Raw genomic sequence first — 16,712 nt, 5'->3', positions numbered from 1 at the left:
GAAAGTCAAAATACTACTTTGTTTACGTTGGCTATTTTTATGACAAACAATTTCACATTTACCACTACTTTTTCCAGGTAACAAACATCGTTGTAAAACTCATGTTTGCCCTTTCTATAGAAGTAAACCTCTGTTCTTGTCCGAAGCATAATGCACCTTTAACACAAGTTAGTTTATAATGATATATATAATCTTGAATGATTTATCTGCACATGCACTATTACGGCATTGTCAGTCATGATCTATTTACTACACAGATTTAATTAAATACCGGGTATATACTGTGAGATAAATCAAAGGATTTAAAATGCTTTAAACATTGATCGTGTAAATTATTAATACACTACGACTCTTGTGTTTGATTATGAAATAATGATCATAATTAAATAAGCTAATAAACTCTTTGTTGTCAAGGAACTACAAAAGGTATTGGTTTTACATATATTTTTCCCCACAGATTATAACAGGTACAATATAATGTTTGTATTTTGACTTAATTAAAATGTTGATTTTTTTAAACATTTGTAACAAATAACAAGTGTATATTTTATCTAAGTAAAACAATAATCGATAGTTAAATGCATTTTGCATTTTCTGAAAAAGTCAACACAAGAATGCAATGCAGTATTGAATTGTTTTTTCTATTTATATCGATATTTCTAGACCCATTCCCTATTCAAGTTCTGTGTATTCAGATCAAATGCAATAGAAGTAAAACATTTTTAGAAGTCTTGAAAACAAGGAAAAGCTAAACATTATGTTATACCTGCTAATCTGGCTATCGTCTGACTCTCTATACATGTATACAGCTCAACGGTACTTGCTATCTAAGATATGAAAAGTGACTGTAAACGGGAAAATATATTCTTCAAAATGTTTGATTTAAGTACATGTAATATACAATAAAACGCTTATCTACTGGATAATCATTGATTTTATAATGTTTCCCACAGTGGTATATGTCGATTTTAACTTGTGAGGATTATTTACAATGTGTTCGTGTTGATAAAGATCTGTGGAGTTATTTGTTCGTCCAGAAAAGTGAACGATTTACTATCAATGACATGTAAATTTCTTTTAAGTCTTTAAAATTATATTAAGAAAAATTATGATAAAATATGTTTTGAAGATAAGGGAAAGAAAATCCTGTTTCGTTAGGACATACGACGTATTGCAAGATTTCAATGTCACCTTCTTAATTTTTCGCTTTCCAGAATTTTTATAATCACAACAGGTGTCAAAGTGCTTGGCCTGTCCTTCATCTCAATGTTATTATATATTTTTGGTTCCCTTTTGGATAGAGGACTCCTGTGAGCATAAAAAAGATCAATTATGAACAGTCTTCAATTTTTGCATTTCAACTTTGTTGTGACTGCCCCAAGAACTGTCTCTTTACATTAATTGTACCCCATGGCGTTGTTTAATGTTTCTGGCCCTACGGAATGTAATATGAGACTATTTATATAAATGTATACATGCGCATGCTTAGAAAGTAGTCCAACAGTACTTGTTAAGAGTTTATATCCAGTATTAAACTTGTAGTCATAGAACACACTTGTGTATCTTATTTCTCATTTGAGTTATACGTTTGTCTACTTGTGATATACTCACATACAAAACCACATAACATTACATGGTGTCAGAAATATTGCTGAATTTTTTAAACATTGGATTAATTATAATAATATGATAATATAGTTAAAAGTGATTTAAACTAATAAACAACAACAACAATGGATCTTAGTGGCATTCCACCACCAGTAATGAACTGGCAAAGCTCAAATTTAATTGAACAGTGGCAAAAATTTAAATTGAACGTGGAACTTATATTTTCTGGACCACTTAAATCTAAATCAGAGGAAGAAAAAGTTTCATACTTATTGCTATGGATTGGTGACGAAGGCAGAGAAGTGTACCGAACATGGGACCTTAGTGCAGAAAACGCCAAAAAGCTTAACACATATTATGTAAAGTATAAATATCACGTGCAACCAAAACTTAATCCGATATTTGCTAGATATCAGTTTATGAACGAGATACAAGGAAGTGACTCAATTGACGCGTTCGTTACCAGGCTAAGAAACAAAGCCACAGATTGCCAATTCACGGACAAAAATGAAAACATCCGAGACAGAATTGTATTTGGATGTAATAGTTCCAAAGTACGTGAGAAACTAATAAATGAAGGCGAAAAATTAACATTAGACAAGGCAATACAAATTGCACAAAATTACGAATATTGCCAAAAACAGATGGCAACCATGGGAGCAGCCGCGCAACAACCAATTGACGCTGTTAAGACGCAAAGGCATAATAAAGGAAAACAATCAGCAAATGGACCCACTTAGACGGGAAGGATGCAAGGACATGGATCACAAAATGTTTGTGGGCGTTGTGGCACGCGACATGACCAGAGAACAAACTGTCCGGCAAAGGGGGCTACATGCTATAAGTGTAACAAACTGAATCACTTTTCAAAACAGTGCAAATCACAGAAAAACGCTATAAGTGTCAATCAAATAGGGGACAATAGTGACATTGAAGAAAACTTGTGCAATGCAGTTGATTGATACTCAATTAATACGGTGAGTACTAGCTTACATTCTCCAGACTGTGTTAAAACCGAAATTTGTCTTGGCCCAAACAAATGTCCAATATCATTTAAAATTGACACTGGCAGTGCTGCAAACATTCTGCCCAAGCAACAATTTCAAAAACTGAATTTGAGTACCCCACTTGAGGCCCCTGATTGCAAATTAACCTCATATATAGGTGAAGCACTTTCAATCCTTGGAACAGTCATGTTGACCTGTTATTTAGGAAATCAGTCAATGACTGCAAAGTTTTATATGGTAGATAGAAATGCATCCCCTCTCTTAGGCTTGCAAACTTCATTAAACCTTGGCCTGATTAAGCTCACATTTTCTGTGGAACACTCCCTCCCTGACAAGAATAAAACATTTCTGACCAGAGAAATAGTCATGAAAGAATACAGTGACCTATTTTCTGGTATTGGAACTATTGATGGTCAGTGCAGTTTGCACCTGTGTTAGGTTATTATGACCCGAAAGCACCACTTACATTAGAGTCTGACAGCTCGAAGGACGGAATAGGCACGTGTCTCATACACAATGGCAGACCGATTGCATATGCGTCGAAACGTTTAACCGAAACTGAAAAGGGTTATGCTCAAATAGAGAAAGAGTTATTAGCCATATTGTATGGTTGTACTAGTTTTCATCTATACACATACGGGAGACATGTGACTGTACACTCAGATCACAAACCAATCGCTGTTATAATCAAAAAACCATTGTCAGCCGCACCACCTAGCTAGACTGCAGAGAATGTTATTACAATTACAAAAGTACGACATTAAAGTTATCTATGTTCCAGGCAAACACATCCCGGTCAGTGATTGCTTATCTCGACAATGTATATCAGATTCGCAGTCAGAAGTAGTTCAAGGACTTGACACACATGTGCACACTGTATGTAAACAACTCCACTTCACTGATCAAAGATTGCAAAAAATCTCGGAAATATCAAGCAGTGATAAACAAATGGTCATTTTAAAACAAACAATCATTGAAGGTTTCCCAGAGGAAAGATCAATGTGCCCGTCAGATAAACTTGAGTTCTGGAACCATAGGGATGAACTAAGTTATGAAAATGGTCTTATATTTCGAGGTCAAAGAATTGTTATCCCAAAATCACTCCGCTCTGAAATTATAGGCCAAATACACACTGGGCATTTTGGTGTAAACAAAACGGTTGAGCGTGGGAAAGAAAATTTCTTTTGGCCCGGCATGATTAAACAAATCACTGAATTTGTTTAACAGTGTAGTACTTGTCTCTCGCATCGTAATTCAAATGCAAATGAACCGCTTATAAGTCATGAGTTTCCTGATAGACCGTGGCAGAAAATTGGCACAGATATTTTTACTCATGATGGTAAGAATTACTTGATAACAATTGACTATTATATTCGATTCTTTGAAATTGACTATTTGCCAGATACTCGATCAAATACCGTAATACAAAAACTTCGTGCACATATGTCTCGATATGGAATTGTAGATATTTGCATGAGTGATAACAGACCGCAATTTTCGTCAACAGAATTTGCCGAGTTCGCGAAATCATGGGGATTTACTCACAATACGTCATCACCTTATCATAGTAGGTCAAATGGAATGGCTGAAAAGGGTGTGTCAATTGCTAAGAAAACCTTAACTAAGGCAAAAGAATCTAAGCAAAACCCATATGTATGTATTTTAGAATACAGAAACACACCTTTAGAATGTGGTTATACCCCAAATCAGTTGTTAATGGGACGAAGGACAAAGTCTGTAGTTCCAGTTTCTGAAAAAGGCTTCATTCCCAGACAGTTAGTCCATCAGTGGTTAAATCAAAAATGCAGAAAATCAAGTCAAAACAAAAATATTATTTTGATAAAAACTCAAAAAGTCTAAGTCCACTTCAAGCAAATGACCCAGTTCGTATTCAATTTGGTAAAAAATGGGTACCAGGAACGATTACTTCAAAGAATGGAGAAAGGTCATACAATGTAAAGACACAAAATGGCACAATTTACTGTCGCAATAGGAAATTTCTAATCAAAACCCAAGAAAATCAAATAACCGATTTTCTCCCTAATGCACTTGCTTCATCATGAACACAAAAGATCAAATTACCTGATAATAGTTTCCCACAAAATAGTGACCCTTCTATTAGCTCTAAACCACTGGCTAGCACATGTGGTAATTATGTAACACGGTCTGGGAGAATTGTAAAGCCTAGTACTCGTTATCAAAATGACACATATCAGAAGTAAACTGACTGATGATTATATATCTGATAAACGATCATTGTGTAAATAAATAGATTAGTTCGTAATGATTGCTTTTAATTATTCTTATATATGAAATAGCTAAAATAATTTCTAAAACAGATTCAATAATATTATCAATGTTCAAAATCTAAAAACATATTCTTAATGAATATCTGTTTGTTTAGATATACAATCAAATTCTTTCATTAAAAGAAGACAGATGTAATATGAGACTGTTTATATAAATGTATACATGCGCATGCTTAGAAAGTAGTCCAACAGTACTTGTTAAGAGTTTATATCCAGTATTAAACTTGTAGTCATAGAACACACTTGTGTATCTTATTTCTCATTTGAGTTATACGTTTGTCTACTTGTGATATACTCATATACAAAACCACATAACATTACAAAGGACTCAATGATTTCAATACTATAGTGTTGAGAATTGAATACTGCCGAAGCCAAGGTTAGAAAGCGTTTGCATTGATGTCCTTTTTATCTATCAGTAACACATACTTGTACAATAAAACCGAGCCTTCAATTTTCACATACTAACTTTATTTTCATTGGTTTTAAAGGATCATTTCCATAATTCAAGTTTTATTTATTTATTTTTATAGTTTTTAACGTTGTCATGATCGATGAAATATGTTGGAGACAGATTTACATTTTTTTAGTTTTCAGGTTGGTATACGACTTGTTAAGTTTTGAACGTGTTTGTTTACTAGTTAATTAATAGGGAGATAAGACGCACTTTGAATCTTAATCTGACTTTGTTAAAGTCATCAAGAGTGATAAAATATGAGAACAAATATCAACAAGGGAGGGCGATATTCAAGCATCCCAAAACCTTCTTAAATCTTGGAACCCAGCTGGGCACCGAACTAAAACTGGTTTGGGCGGGGCAAGAACACGAACATGTCAATAAAGGAAATCATAGCAAATCAATAGAAACATTTAACAACACAATAAACTGCTCATCTTTGAATAAAATATTTTAATCATAGAGATTTGTTAAAACCTATAAAACTTATAAAATTCTTACTTAATATGTCTGATTTGAATGAAAATATGAATTTACTATGTATTGGAATTCGCCTTCCCTTTTGCAGGACAAGTAAAGTTGGTCTTTTCTTAAATAAACTGCCAGTTTTTTTAACGACACTATATATTGATATTGTGACCACCTATAGTGCGTAGAGTTTTAAACATGAAATATTTACTTCGTGTGAAGTCAAAACATTATTATTAAATAATAGCACACTTCCCTTTTTAATATTTTATAAGAAGCAGTGTACGAGAAAAACGAAAAAATAGTATATTACAGGACAAAGGTTTAACTGAGTTGTTTTAAATCTACTTTTGTTGCAGTACAAATAATCACATATGGAAGGTTTTAATTAAATATTGCAACTAGTTCTTTTCTTCTTTATTCAGGTTTTGCATTCTTAAGGTTTTGATTCTTCTTCAATATGGTATCACATTAGGGCCATCGCGACACACACATAACTAGAAACAACTTAAACACGAAATCACAATAGTAAAAAAGTCGAAGATACCATGATGAAAAGACGAAAGTACGATGGTGAGAAATCGAAATAACGAAACCACGATGATGAAAACTTGATATAATTTCCCATTTTTTCTTTTCAGGGCCGTGGTTTCGACTTTTCACCATCGTATTTTCAACATTTCATCATTATATTATTATATCTCCGACTTTTTTTTACAAATGAGTGTCGCCATTAAAAGAAAGATTTTATTTTAACACTGCATTAGTGTATTTTGAATGGCTTCAACAGGTATTAATCTGGTCAATTTTGTCATGAAGCATTTTTGTTAGTTTCTGAGCAAGACAATAGATTGCCATGTATACATATCTATTTATATTTCTACGAGGGGTGGTCAAAAATAAACCGGCCTTTGTAAATGATTCTTTACCTGTTAAATGAATTTACATAAATATACTCGGAAAATAAATCGGAATCTATCCCCTTAATGATACAAGAAATATTAACAAAGAAAAAAGTTTTTTTACTCATTTACAAAGTAGGCCAATAGGTGGTATCATATTCTATTGCAATAGAATGGATGATGATAAAGAGCTTCTGTAATGACGCAAACTCCCGTTCTTTCCTACTGTAACTTGATTGCTGGAAAAAAAGGACATGTAATAAACTATATAATGTATCACAAATAATGTAAAATAATGTTGCTGAATAATAATGAATCGTACATACGAAAAAAATGAGCAATACACCTAAGAAAAAAATAATCATTATTTTGAAATAAATAAATCGTATAGCCGATTTTGAACCATGACTGTTAAATTGTTGAAAGACTATTGCGTAAAATAATAAATAATTTATACAATTGTAGACCAAGAATACAATATATGTTATTAACGCTTTAACAATTTATCATTTTAAAATCCTAAGAGTTGACTGCACAGTCGAACATCGTTGACAATGTCCGCAGTCAATGTCAATCGACTGTCGTTTTTCAACGTCTCGTCGATTGACGTCACCAACGTCCTTGAAAATTTCTTTTTACTGTCTCTCCATTACTTGTTTTCTATTTCTCTATTACCCTTTCTTAATCCTTATGCTTATCAAAACTATGCTGTGGCTTTATGGATTTTTCCCTTGATAGCCAAAATCTTTTTCTACGTTTTAAACAGTTTCTCGCCTAACTTTTTACAAACTTTTCTTATTGATCTTTTTTCGAGACGTTCGACGACACAAGTTTTAACACGATCATTTCTTTAACGAGTGAAATTGAATTGTGATTGCAAATATAAATATGGTTTAAATGACATCATTTTTCCTGACAACGTCAAAGATGTGGTTTTTGACGTTTTGACGTACATTGTATTTTGAAATCTACATGTGCTACATTTGTAAAATATACACAGCATACAGCACCTCAACACAAATTTACACACTGCGCCGGGTGTGCGTTATCATTGTTTTTGAATTTGCTGTAACGGACAAGGTTTTTGCGTTATCAGATAAGATAAAGCATCAGTTTCCGATTAAGTGTGATATATAACAATAAGCGATAGGTTGAAAATTCTTCAATTGAGAGTCAAAGTCCATTTTATTTTTGATCATCCCTTGTAATGTTTGGTCAACCCGTTACAGCTTATAAAAGAAACATTGCTTAACAAAAAAAAAAAAAAACAAAAAAAAACATTAATTAACTACAAGAGGTTTTGTTACAAAAACATATGTCTTTCCCGTATGTACTCTACTGATAGAACCCGCCAGTAGTTTGACTTGTGAAATCCGGACCTAAGTTCTGGCGGCAATTTTGTTCAGTGAGGTGGAATGTGCCGATAATATGCACAACAGGGGTCGGAACTAATCACTCCTGTGAGGTTTCCTCGAAATCCCGCCAGTAGTATGACCTGCAAATGTCGGACAAGGTTGTTTGTTTTAAAACTCTGATGGCAATTTTGTGTAGCGAAGCGCGAAGTGCCGGCGATATGTACAACTAGGGTTGAAGTCTTGTCAAAATCCGCCCACAGATTGATCTCTGAAAGTCAGACAAGACTTTTCTATTTTTAGCTCTGCTGGCCATTTTGTGTAGCAAAGGCAAACATGATGACGATATCCACAACTGGGGTTGGTATTGATCATTCTTGTGAAGTTTCGTCGAAATCACGCCGGCAGATTTACATGCGAAAGCCGGACAAGCTTAATGGTGACGAACGATTTTTTAACGAGATATTACTAATGTGGCTATTCCATTGTTCTCTCTTTTGTTTTTTGTAGCCACACAAAGGAAAACAGCCACATAGAAGCTTACGAAATGAATGACATCAAAGAGAAAGTACAGTAACCTATTGTTCCTGTAGCCATATGTGAGCAGCGAAGGCAAAATTAATACCGGTATAATCATTCGGTAGCATTCTTAAATTATTTTCTTTCAAATACTTGTAAATAAATACGGAAGCGTCCTGGTGCCAATTTAACATGTTCTATAAAAAAGATAACTCCTACGTAGGACTTTGTAATACCTACGTAGGACTTTATAACTCCTTCTTAGGAGATAAAAAGGCCTAATTAGGAGTTAATAAAGTCCTACGTAGGAGTTATAAACTCCTAATTAGGCTTTTTTAACTCCTACGTAGGAGATATAAAGTCCTACGTAGGAGTTTGTAAGTCCTACGTTGGACTTCAAAACTCCTAATTAGGTTTTTATATCTCCTACGTAAGAGTTGCAAAGTCCTACGTAGGACTTATAAAGTCCTACGTAGGAGTTATAAAGTCCTACGTAGGACTTACAAAGTCCTACGTAGGAGTTATAAACTCCTTATTAGGCTTTTTTATCTCCTACGTAGGAGTTATAAAGTCCTACGTAGGAGTTATAAAGTCATACGTAGGAGTTATAAAGTCCTACGTAGGATTATAAACTCCTAATTAGGCTTTGTTAACTCTTACGTAGGAGACTAACAAAGTCCTACGTAGGAGTTGTAAACTCCCAATAAGGCTTTTTTATCTCCTACGTAGGAGTTACAAAGTCCTACGTAGGAGTTTTCTTTTTTTTATAGAATATGTTAAATTGGCACCAGGACGCTTTCTTAAATAAATCTAATCCACTGTTATTCATAGTATTTCATCTTTGAACTTTATTTCTTACAGGATTAATTTCGTTATGTAAATAGATGTAGTTTACTTGTGAATCGTTTCATGTAATACTTTTCACCAAACTTGATCTTTGACGTTTAAGTTTAAGTTAAGCCTGTGTTAATTTTAGAGCACTGAAGGTGAATAAATAAGAAACTTGGAATAAAACTTACTGGACTTCCAACATCAAATGCGAAGAGTGTTTTTATTGCCTCTAATCAAACACTTCCAGTGATGTCAATAAAACTTAACTTGAAATACCCTGAGCTACACACCAATAAAAAACACCAAATTTTACATTACTACCTAAGCCGCTCTGACCTTATTTTATGTGTTTCATAACCAGTTTCTTGTTTAGTTTTAATATATAGTTGTATGTTTTGTTTGCAGAGGAGGACAATTAAACAAGAATCGGCGTCCATGGCAATAATGAAGCATTATTCTCCTATTACAACATATGAATATCAAATTAAGAAAAAGACCTGAATTATTAATACATTGACTAAGAATACTTAAAACCATGGTTTTAGCTGATACGAGTAAAGGTGATATAGGCTGGAAGAAATGGCTTGTTGCCGGTTGGGCGTTCATGGAATGTTTGCTCTTTGCTGGAATTATGTTTGGATGGCCATCTTTAAACTTTGTACTGAAATCAGAAGGTATATACGCCGACTTATGTGAGGATACAGCCAATAGTTCTTTCTTGACTTATTATATGGAAAATAATACAGCAACAGTTCTTAATATCCGTTTGTTAAATGGCACAACATCATCATCAAATAAAGTATTTAAAGCATTGTCCAATATGTCTAGTCAATATACAAAGGAAGAAGCTTGTAAACCACAGGACGATAAAATGGCATTTTGTTTCACCATTGGAACTGTTGTTTACTGTATCGGTTGTGCTGTATTCGGTTTTATCAATTACAGGTTTGGAACAATGGTAACACGATTGATATGCATGTAAGTATATCAGCCATACTTAATGTGTTTATAATATCGTAGATGCTGAAAATGGGTAATTTTCTTAGGTTTACTTGATGTTGTGACTCAATCAAAATAATTAACTAGTTGTATAAGAATCATTTAATATTCTTAAAATACAGCTGATTTTATAAGGCTTATTTATTTAGATACTTATAGTATTATGGTCTTGTTATCATGTCGTTTTATAATATACACAACAAAGTTATCAAGTAACCCAGAGGGCTAAACATTTCCACATCATTATTGTTTTTTTGTTATAACACCGTGCAACAAGATATTCTCCGATAACTAATTATTAACGTCTTGCGGTTGCCCTTCAATATCTTCAGTAGAAATAAGAACATTTTGGATGAACTTGTACGTAGATTGTAAAGAGACAACCAACCAAGAAGATGTTGGACCTGATTCCAAAACCATCTAGTAGTAGAACAATATTTCAGTAAAATATTTTAGACATTACAAACTACAGTACCGTCTATGTTTGCCTATGCAAGTGGCATCTAAGCACATGATGCAGAAGAAATAATTGATTTGTGAAAATAAGAATTAAATTTTAAGCGACATCTTTGTTTAAAACTTTATTTATCTAAAAATTCGTGTAACTAAGGCAATGAATTCATATTAATGCAAATAACATATTCTGGATAACCCTTTTATTTTTTTAATATTTGATAAATAACTCGCAATTGTACTTTTCTGGAAAGTAACAAGCGAAAATATCTGTCGCATTTTAAGTTGTATATACACGTCAACGAAGTGTTTAAGTTGCACGTTCCATTATTCTAGAAATATTTAAAACAGTTTTCAGTCATTGAAATTTGATAGAATTTTGTAGACATGTACATTCTGTTTTTTTTTTACTTGTTTTGTAACACATTTTTCTTTCACAAGGAAATAAATTGATGTGACATTTGTTAATGTGTATTGACCTTTGTATATCTTAGGGTATTCTTCATAACTGGTACATTGATGATGGCTTTTACCAGCAAGGAGAATCCGTGGTTGATGTTTCCAGGACTGTCTCTGATAGGTACTGGTGGTATGCCTATTTTGGTGACAAACGTACAGGTAATCAGCGCCTTCATCAACTTTTGTTGTCGTTTTCTTTTCAGAATATTTTGCTTTGTTAAATTATGTTACAAAAATCGAATTTACCACAAACCTGTTTTCGATAAATTAACTTTTATTTCTTCTTTTATGATAGACTTGTAATTTATTTCTTTAATTCAAATATGTTTTCTCTGAACCGAAATTCTCTGAAGCTGAAATTCACAGATACCATTATCGGTAATCCAAATATGTATTGCTTGTTGTCGCCCATCGTTTTTTTTACAGTAGTCAAGTATTCTATTGAACAAGTTAATGTATCTACAGGTATCCAATTTGTTCTCGAAGGGAAGTTCAGCATATGTAGGGTTACTGTGTGGAGGGTTTGACATGTCGTCTGCTGTAATGCTTCTTGTCAAGGTCAATTTTATTTTATTGCTGACATATTTAAATGATTCTAGTAAAAATATATATAAGGATAATTTTTTTCATTAGTTGGTCAATTTTAATTTAATCATTTTTAAAGGCTGCATTCTAAACACTTTCTAAATAATGGAAAATGTACGAGATGTTTATGCCTTAAAGTTTTTTATGCTTAATAAATGTTGTTGTTTTAAATATTTTTCAAACTGTAAATGTATGTTATACTTCTTTGATATCGATTCAGAAACACGAAGCGAACAATTTATATTTTTCAGATTGCATATGAGAATGGTTTCAGCAGAATGAACATGTTTATTATTATCACAGTAATGCATTGCCTTCTATTTGTCAGCACATTTTGTTTCCTTCCAAAAGATTTTATAACAAAGCCAGGTGTAAAGCAAGATACTGGGATTGAGAATGAGGTTGGAATAAAACTTCTTAAGATAAATAATCAAACAGGTGCTTTTTTCACTTATACGTTCAGTCATTTCACAACCATTAGTTACCTTCCTATGAATGACTTTAGATTTATGACTTAGATTTGATTGTTTCAGAAACACCTCACAGGAAATGAAAATAGAAAGGTGTACAGGTGTACTAACTTTAACAATGACGTATTCTTTTCTTGTAAATTAATTGCTTCAAATTTGCTTGTAAATCATCTTAATTTTACGCATTTTTGCTTACCAGGTGATAAGTTTTTGTGGTAAGTTTTAAGACAAGATGCCGGCATGGTTGTGTTTTTGAAAAACTTGGTTCAAAACAATGTCATATCTTTCAATAATCTTGTCTTTATATTTATTTTGTAAAATGCATTATGAAAGGTAAACGCATTTAAGTGATTTAAATATATATTTCCTGTTTTGTTTTGATAAAAAAATTAATAATTTGATTTGGCTCTGCTATGTATTCTTAGTTTGTACATTTTTCTTCCTTCATGTCTTTTTATATCTGACCCAGCTGTACAGCAACATACTGTGGATGAGAAGTTTGAAGATGGCGGAGCTGAAAAAGAACCTCTTGCGCAACATAATGAAATAGGTGCTTGTCTTAATTGGTTCAGTCATTCCAGTTCAATTGGTTACCTTCCTATGTTTCACACTCTTCTGATTGATGGTTTCAAATTCAACCAGCAATAAATGACATGAAAAATACTTTTTTACGCTAACACTGAAGTGTTCTTTTCTCGTAAATGCTTTGCTTTAACTTGCTTGTACATTTCCTTGAATGATACAAATATTTGTTAACCAGATGAGAAGTTTTGGTAAAGTATATTATTTCGTTATTTAAATTCATTTACAGAAGCACTTGGTTCGATTCTGTGTTTTATATATGTCAGTAATTTTGTCTGAACACTATTTCTTGTAAAAGTGCATTATGAAAGGTTAACGCTGTAACATGATTTAATTAAACATGTATTGGCTGTTTTGTTTTGATATATCTGAAATACATTTGGATGATCACGTTTGACTCGTTATGTATCATTTATTGGTCAGCACATTTTTCTTTTTCTTTCTTCAAACGTTTTATAGCTGAACCAGCTGTACAGCGAGATTCTGTGTCAGAGAGTACTGGAGATGGTGAAGCTGGAAAAGAACCTCTTAAGCAAACAGGTGCTTGTCTTTATTTTAAACGATAAGTCATTTCTCTACCGTTTACAACCTTACTATAGATCGCTCTCTTCATTTTATTGATTTCAAATTCACCTTGCAGTAAATGACAATAATTAGACTTTTTAACCTTAACATAGAAGTACTTTTTTTTGTAAATGCAGTGCCTCAAATTTTCTAGTAAATTTCCTGAATGATACAAACATTTGCTGACCAGATGGGAAGCTTGGTTAGTATTTACTCAAAATTCTGGCGTTATGTTTTATATCTTTTAATAATACATGTTTTGTCTTTACACTGCTTGTTGAAATGAAATATTAAAAGTCATTTCTTTTACATGATTAAATATATCTGCCTGTTTTGTTTTGAAATATTACAAAGTGCATACTTATTATTTAATTATTTTACCGTTGTGTAAAAGTTATATATTGTTCTATTAATGCACACAAGTCGTTGCCTTTACCTCTTTATTAAATTTTAGTTCATGGAAGGAAATTTTAAAGTTAGTTAACTTGATAATTATTTCAGACGAGAGCACAGAATCACCAAGTTTATTAAGCTGTCTGAAACAGGGAAAGTTTGTTACTCATACCATTTGGCTCTGTATTCTTCAACTGAGATTTTTTTACATTCTTGGAACACTGAATCGGCATTTAAATATACTCCTCGAGGAAGACGAAGAAGAAGGTCTATTATTTTTATCATTCAACACTCCTATTATTTCTTAAGTATAATGATAAATTAGTATTGTTTTCCGAGAAGTTCTCAAAATAATTAAACTTAATAAAATCTAAACTTTGTAATTAAAGTATCATAATTATCTGATTATAAGATAGTTTTCTTTACGATAAATGTTAACGGAATTGTTATCATGTTTAATTACGTTTCAAACTTAAGATTATTTAATTATTTTGTATATACTGCAATTCACCAGTTAAGCATGAGTTTAACCACGGAAGCTTATCAGGGCCTCCACTTATCTAAAAGTTTTACGTCATGTCAACTTGTTTCTTCTCGTTTTGACCAAAACCATTCCATGAAGACTTTATGATTAATACGTAATACATAAAACATTCCATGAAAACGTTATGATTAAAAAGTAATACTCGTACATAAACCATTTCATGAAGACGTTATGATTAATACGTAATACGTAGAAATTTTTAATAATTGCCAAAAACGTTTGTTGAATTACGTGAGCTATTTGTCAATGCGAGTAACGTATTGCATCTTACTAAATATTTCAGCAAAGTCGTGAAATCACGAAGTTTCGACAGGATTTTTGTCGAAGAGACAAAAGCTTCAAGCATTTCGAGAAAAATTCAGTTGCAATGCCTAAAAACTTCTCATCTTTGTCAGTAAATTTTACTGAGAAATGCAAAAACATCTTATCAACGGGAATAAAGATAAGTCGACTTAGCTCAAAACATCACATCAACTGTAGGCCTGATAAGCTTCCGTATTCGACAGTGTCGATGGGAAATGAAATCCAACAAAAGTAACAAACAATCATAATATTGCTGAAATTTCATTTCAAAGTCATATCAATATAAATTTTCAGTAAGTTCTTTCACAAACATCAGTCTTTTTATCATGATGGGTGGACTTTTAACGTCTCCGTTTGCCGGCTGGGTTTATGATTGGGTGAAAACAGTATTTAAAGGTGAATCATTTAATATGATGATACATTTTGAAAAGTTGTAATCTTTTGAAAGATAAAAAAATGAAATCATTGAGTTTATTCAAAGTGTCCTATCAAAATGTAACGAGGAATTTAAATTTAAATTTTTTAATATAAAATATCGAATGATTTATTTTTTCCATGAAATTAACTCATTTGAATTTCTGTTAATAATTGTTGAAAATTATACTGTTAATAATTGTTAAAAATTATATTGACATTCAGCGTGAACAAATTTTCTGTATAACAAATTTCCAAATGAAAAATTGTGTTTTGTGTAATGAGAGAAACTATTTGAACATTTTACAGATGGTAATTCCCAGATGTACAGGGAAATAATACCTGCAGTATTACCATTGGCTCTAGCTAGTGCTCTATCTGTGATATTGTCTATACTTGTCCTCATTCCTGTAACTGAGGTTCTTTATCTTACCTTCATAGTGATGACAGTATATAGATCCTTTCTGTATAGCACAGCTGCCGGATTTCTCAGTGCCGTGTAAGTATAAACTATAAACTATATATTTACATTTACCATAATTAGGATAAGGAAAGTATATAACTACAAGAAAAAATAACAGAAACAGACTTAGAAGTAACTAGAAATCCATAAAAATACAGAGAAAATTGAAAATTCAGTAAACTAAGGAAACAGTTCAACAATTGAAAATATATAATACAACAAAAAGACGAAATTTAAAGTGTATTTAAGATATGACTGTTTACCCCGTTAATAACAAGAGGATTAAGGTTTGTGAATCTACCGTTGACATAATCACAAATCATATGTTGCAATAAATCAGTTCAGGTGAACCGATGTTGATGACCGGTCTCGAGGTATAAGCTTCTATCGTGTCTGCTATAGTTTCAGCAACTTACTGAAATATACCGATGATTGGCTATAAAGTACACATGGAAATCGTTGCAGTGCAACTGTATTAATGTTTGTTTCAGATTTCCAAGTGAATATTTTGGTTTGTTGTTTGGAATAATGATACTATTTGGAGGTATATTCGGTTTGTTACAGTATCTTTTATTCTTCTGGGCGGAACAATATTCTGACGCTCCATTCCATGTAAGTATTGTATTCTCATCTAGTCGTTTTGATGATGGATAAGGTAATTTTGTTTAAAATAGTAGTTGAATTGAAATGAAATATCTGGTATAAGTGACGTCTGATTTTTAATTCCATGGATAAAACATTGATGTAGATTAAAAAAACACTAAGATAGACACACTCACCAGGCCATATTTAGTTATAGAACTTTAAAAGAATTGTGTTGATATGTAAAAGATCTTTAAATAATTTCAGTGAATTCTAAAAAAGTTATTTTCAATGGAAATAATTGCATTTACTGTATTCTTTTAATTAAGAATCGTGTTAATTGTTAAGTTTTGTTATGTTTTAAAGATTTTTCTTCTTCATTTCAGGTCAACGTTTTCCTTCTTTGCTTGGTTTTATTTTCATTTATGCACCCCGCGTATCTATGGTG

At 32.3% G+C, this 16,712-nt stretch overlaps 2 protein-coding genes across 2 annotated transcripts; both read left to right on the top strand.

Moving 5' to 3' along the window:
• Positions 1–216: 216 nt before the first annotated feature.
• Positions 217–16,336, top strand: LOC132730321 (equilibrative nucleobase transporter 1-like). The gene is made up of 12 exons (XM_060716208.1): positions 217–426; positions 8,614–8,730; positions 9,859–10,431; positions 11,400–11,523; positions 11,830–11,922; positions 12,201–12,387; positions 12,889–12,969; positions 13,461–13,541; positions 13,989–14,225; positions 15,100–15,201; positions 15,529–15,718; positions 16,174–16,336. The coding sequence occupies exons 3-12, from the start codon at positions 9,989–9,991 to the stop codon at positions 16,334–16,336; spliced, it is 1,701 nt and encodes a 566-aa protein (XP_060572191.1). The 5' UTR covers positions 217–426; positions 8,614–8,730; positions 9,859–9,988.
• Positions 4,059–9,954, top strand: LOC132730323 (uncharacterized). The gene is made up of 3 exons (XM_060716210.1): positions 4,059–4,390; positions 8,614–8,671; positions 9,859–9,954. Exons 1-3 carry the CDS (start codon positions 4,059–4,061, stop codon positions 9,952–9,954), a joined length of 486 nt encoding a protein of 161 aa, XP_060572193.1.
• Positions 16,337–16,712: the final 376 nt, after the last annotated feature.

The sequence above is a fragment of the Ruditapes philippinarum genome, unplaced genomic scaffold (assembly GCF_026571515.1).
Source record: "Ruditapes philippinarum isolate M1 unplaced genomic scaffold, ASM2657151v2 ctg12537_1_1_1_1, whole genome shotgun sequence".
Classification (NCBI taxonomy): domain Eukaryota; kingdom Metazoa; phylum Mollusca; class Bivalvia; order Venerida; family Veneridae; genus Ruditapes; species Ruditapes philippinarum.
Note: the sequence above shows the minus strand (reverse complement) of the source record. Positions and strands in the feature narration are given on the sequence as shown.

What these genes read in the sequence shown, in the direction of transcription:
- LOC132730323 (XM_060716210.1), top strand. Translation starts at nt 4,059, where the DNA reads ATGTCTCGATATGGAATTGTAGATATTTGCATGAGTGATAACAGACCG. An exon ending in AAAGGCTTCATTCCCAGACA is followed by an intron (nt 4,391 to 8,613) that starts GTTAGTCCATCA and finishes TGTTTTTTGTAG; the next exon opens with CCACACAAAGGAAAACAGCC. An exon ending in TGAATGACATCAAAGAGAAA is followed by an intron (nt 8,672 to 9,858) that starts GTACAGTAACCT and finishes TTTTGTTTGCAG; the next exon opens with AGGAGGACAATTAAACAAGA.
- LOC132730321 (XM_060716208.1), top strand. Translation starts at nt 9,989, where the DNA reads ATGGTTTTAGCTGATACGAGTAAAGGTGATATAGGCTGGAAGAAATGG. An exon ending in TAAGATAAATAATCAAACAG is followed by an intron (nt 12,388 to 12,888) that starts GTGCTTTTTTCA and finishes TATCTGACCCAG; the next exon opens with CTGTACAGCAACATACTGTG. An exon ending in GGTGAAAACAGTATTTAAAG is followed by an intron (nt 15,202 to 15,528) that starts GTGAATCATTTA and finishes AACATTTTACAG; the next exon opens with ATGGTAATTCCCAGATGTAC.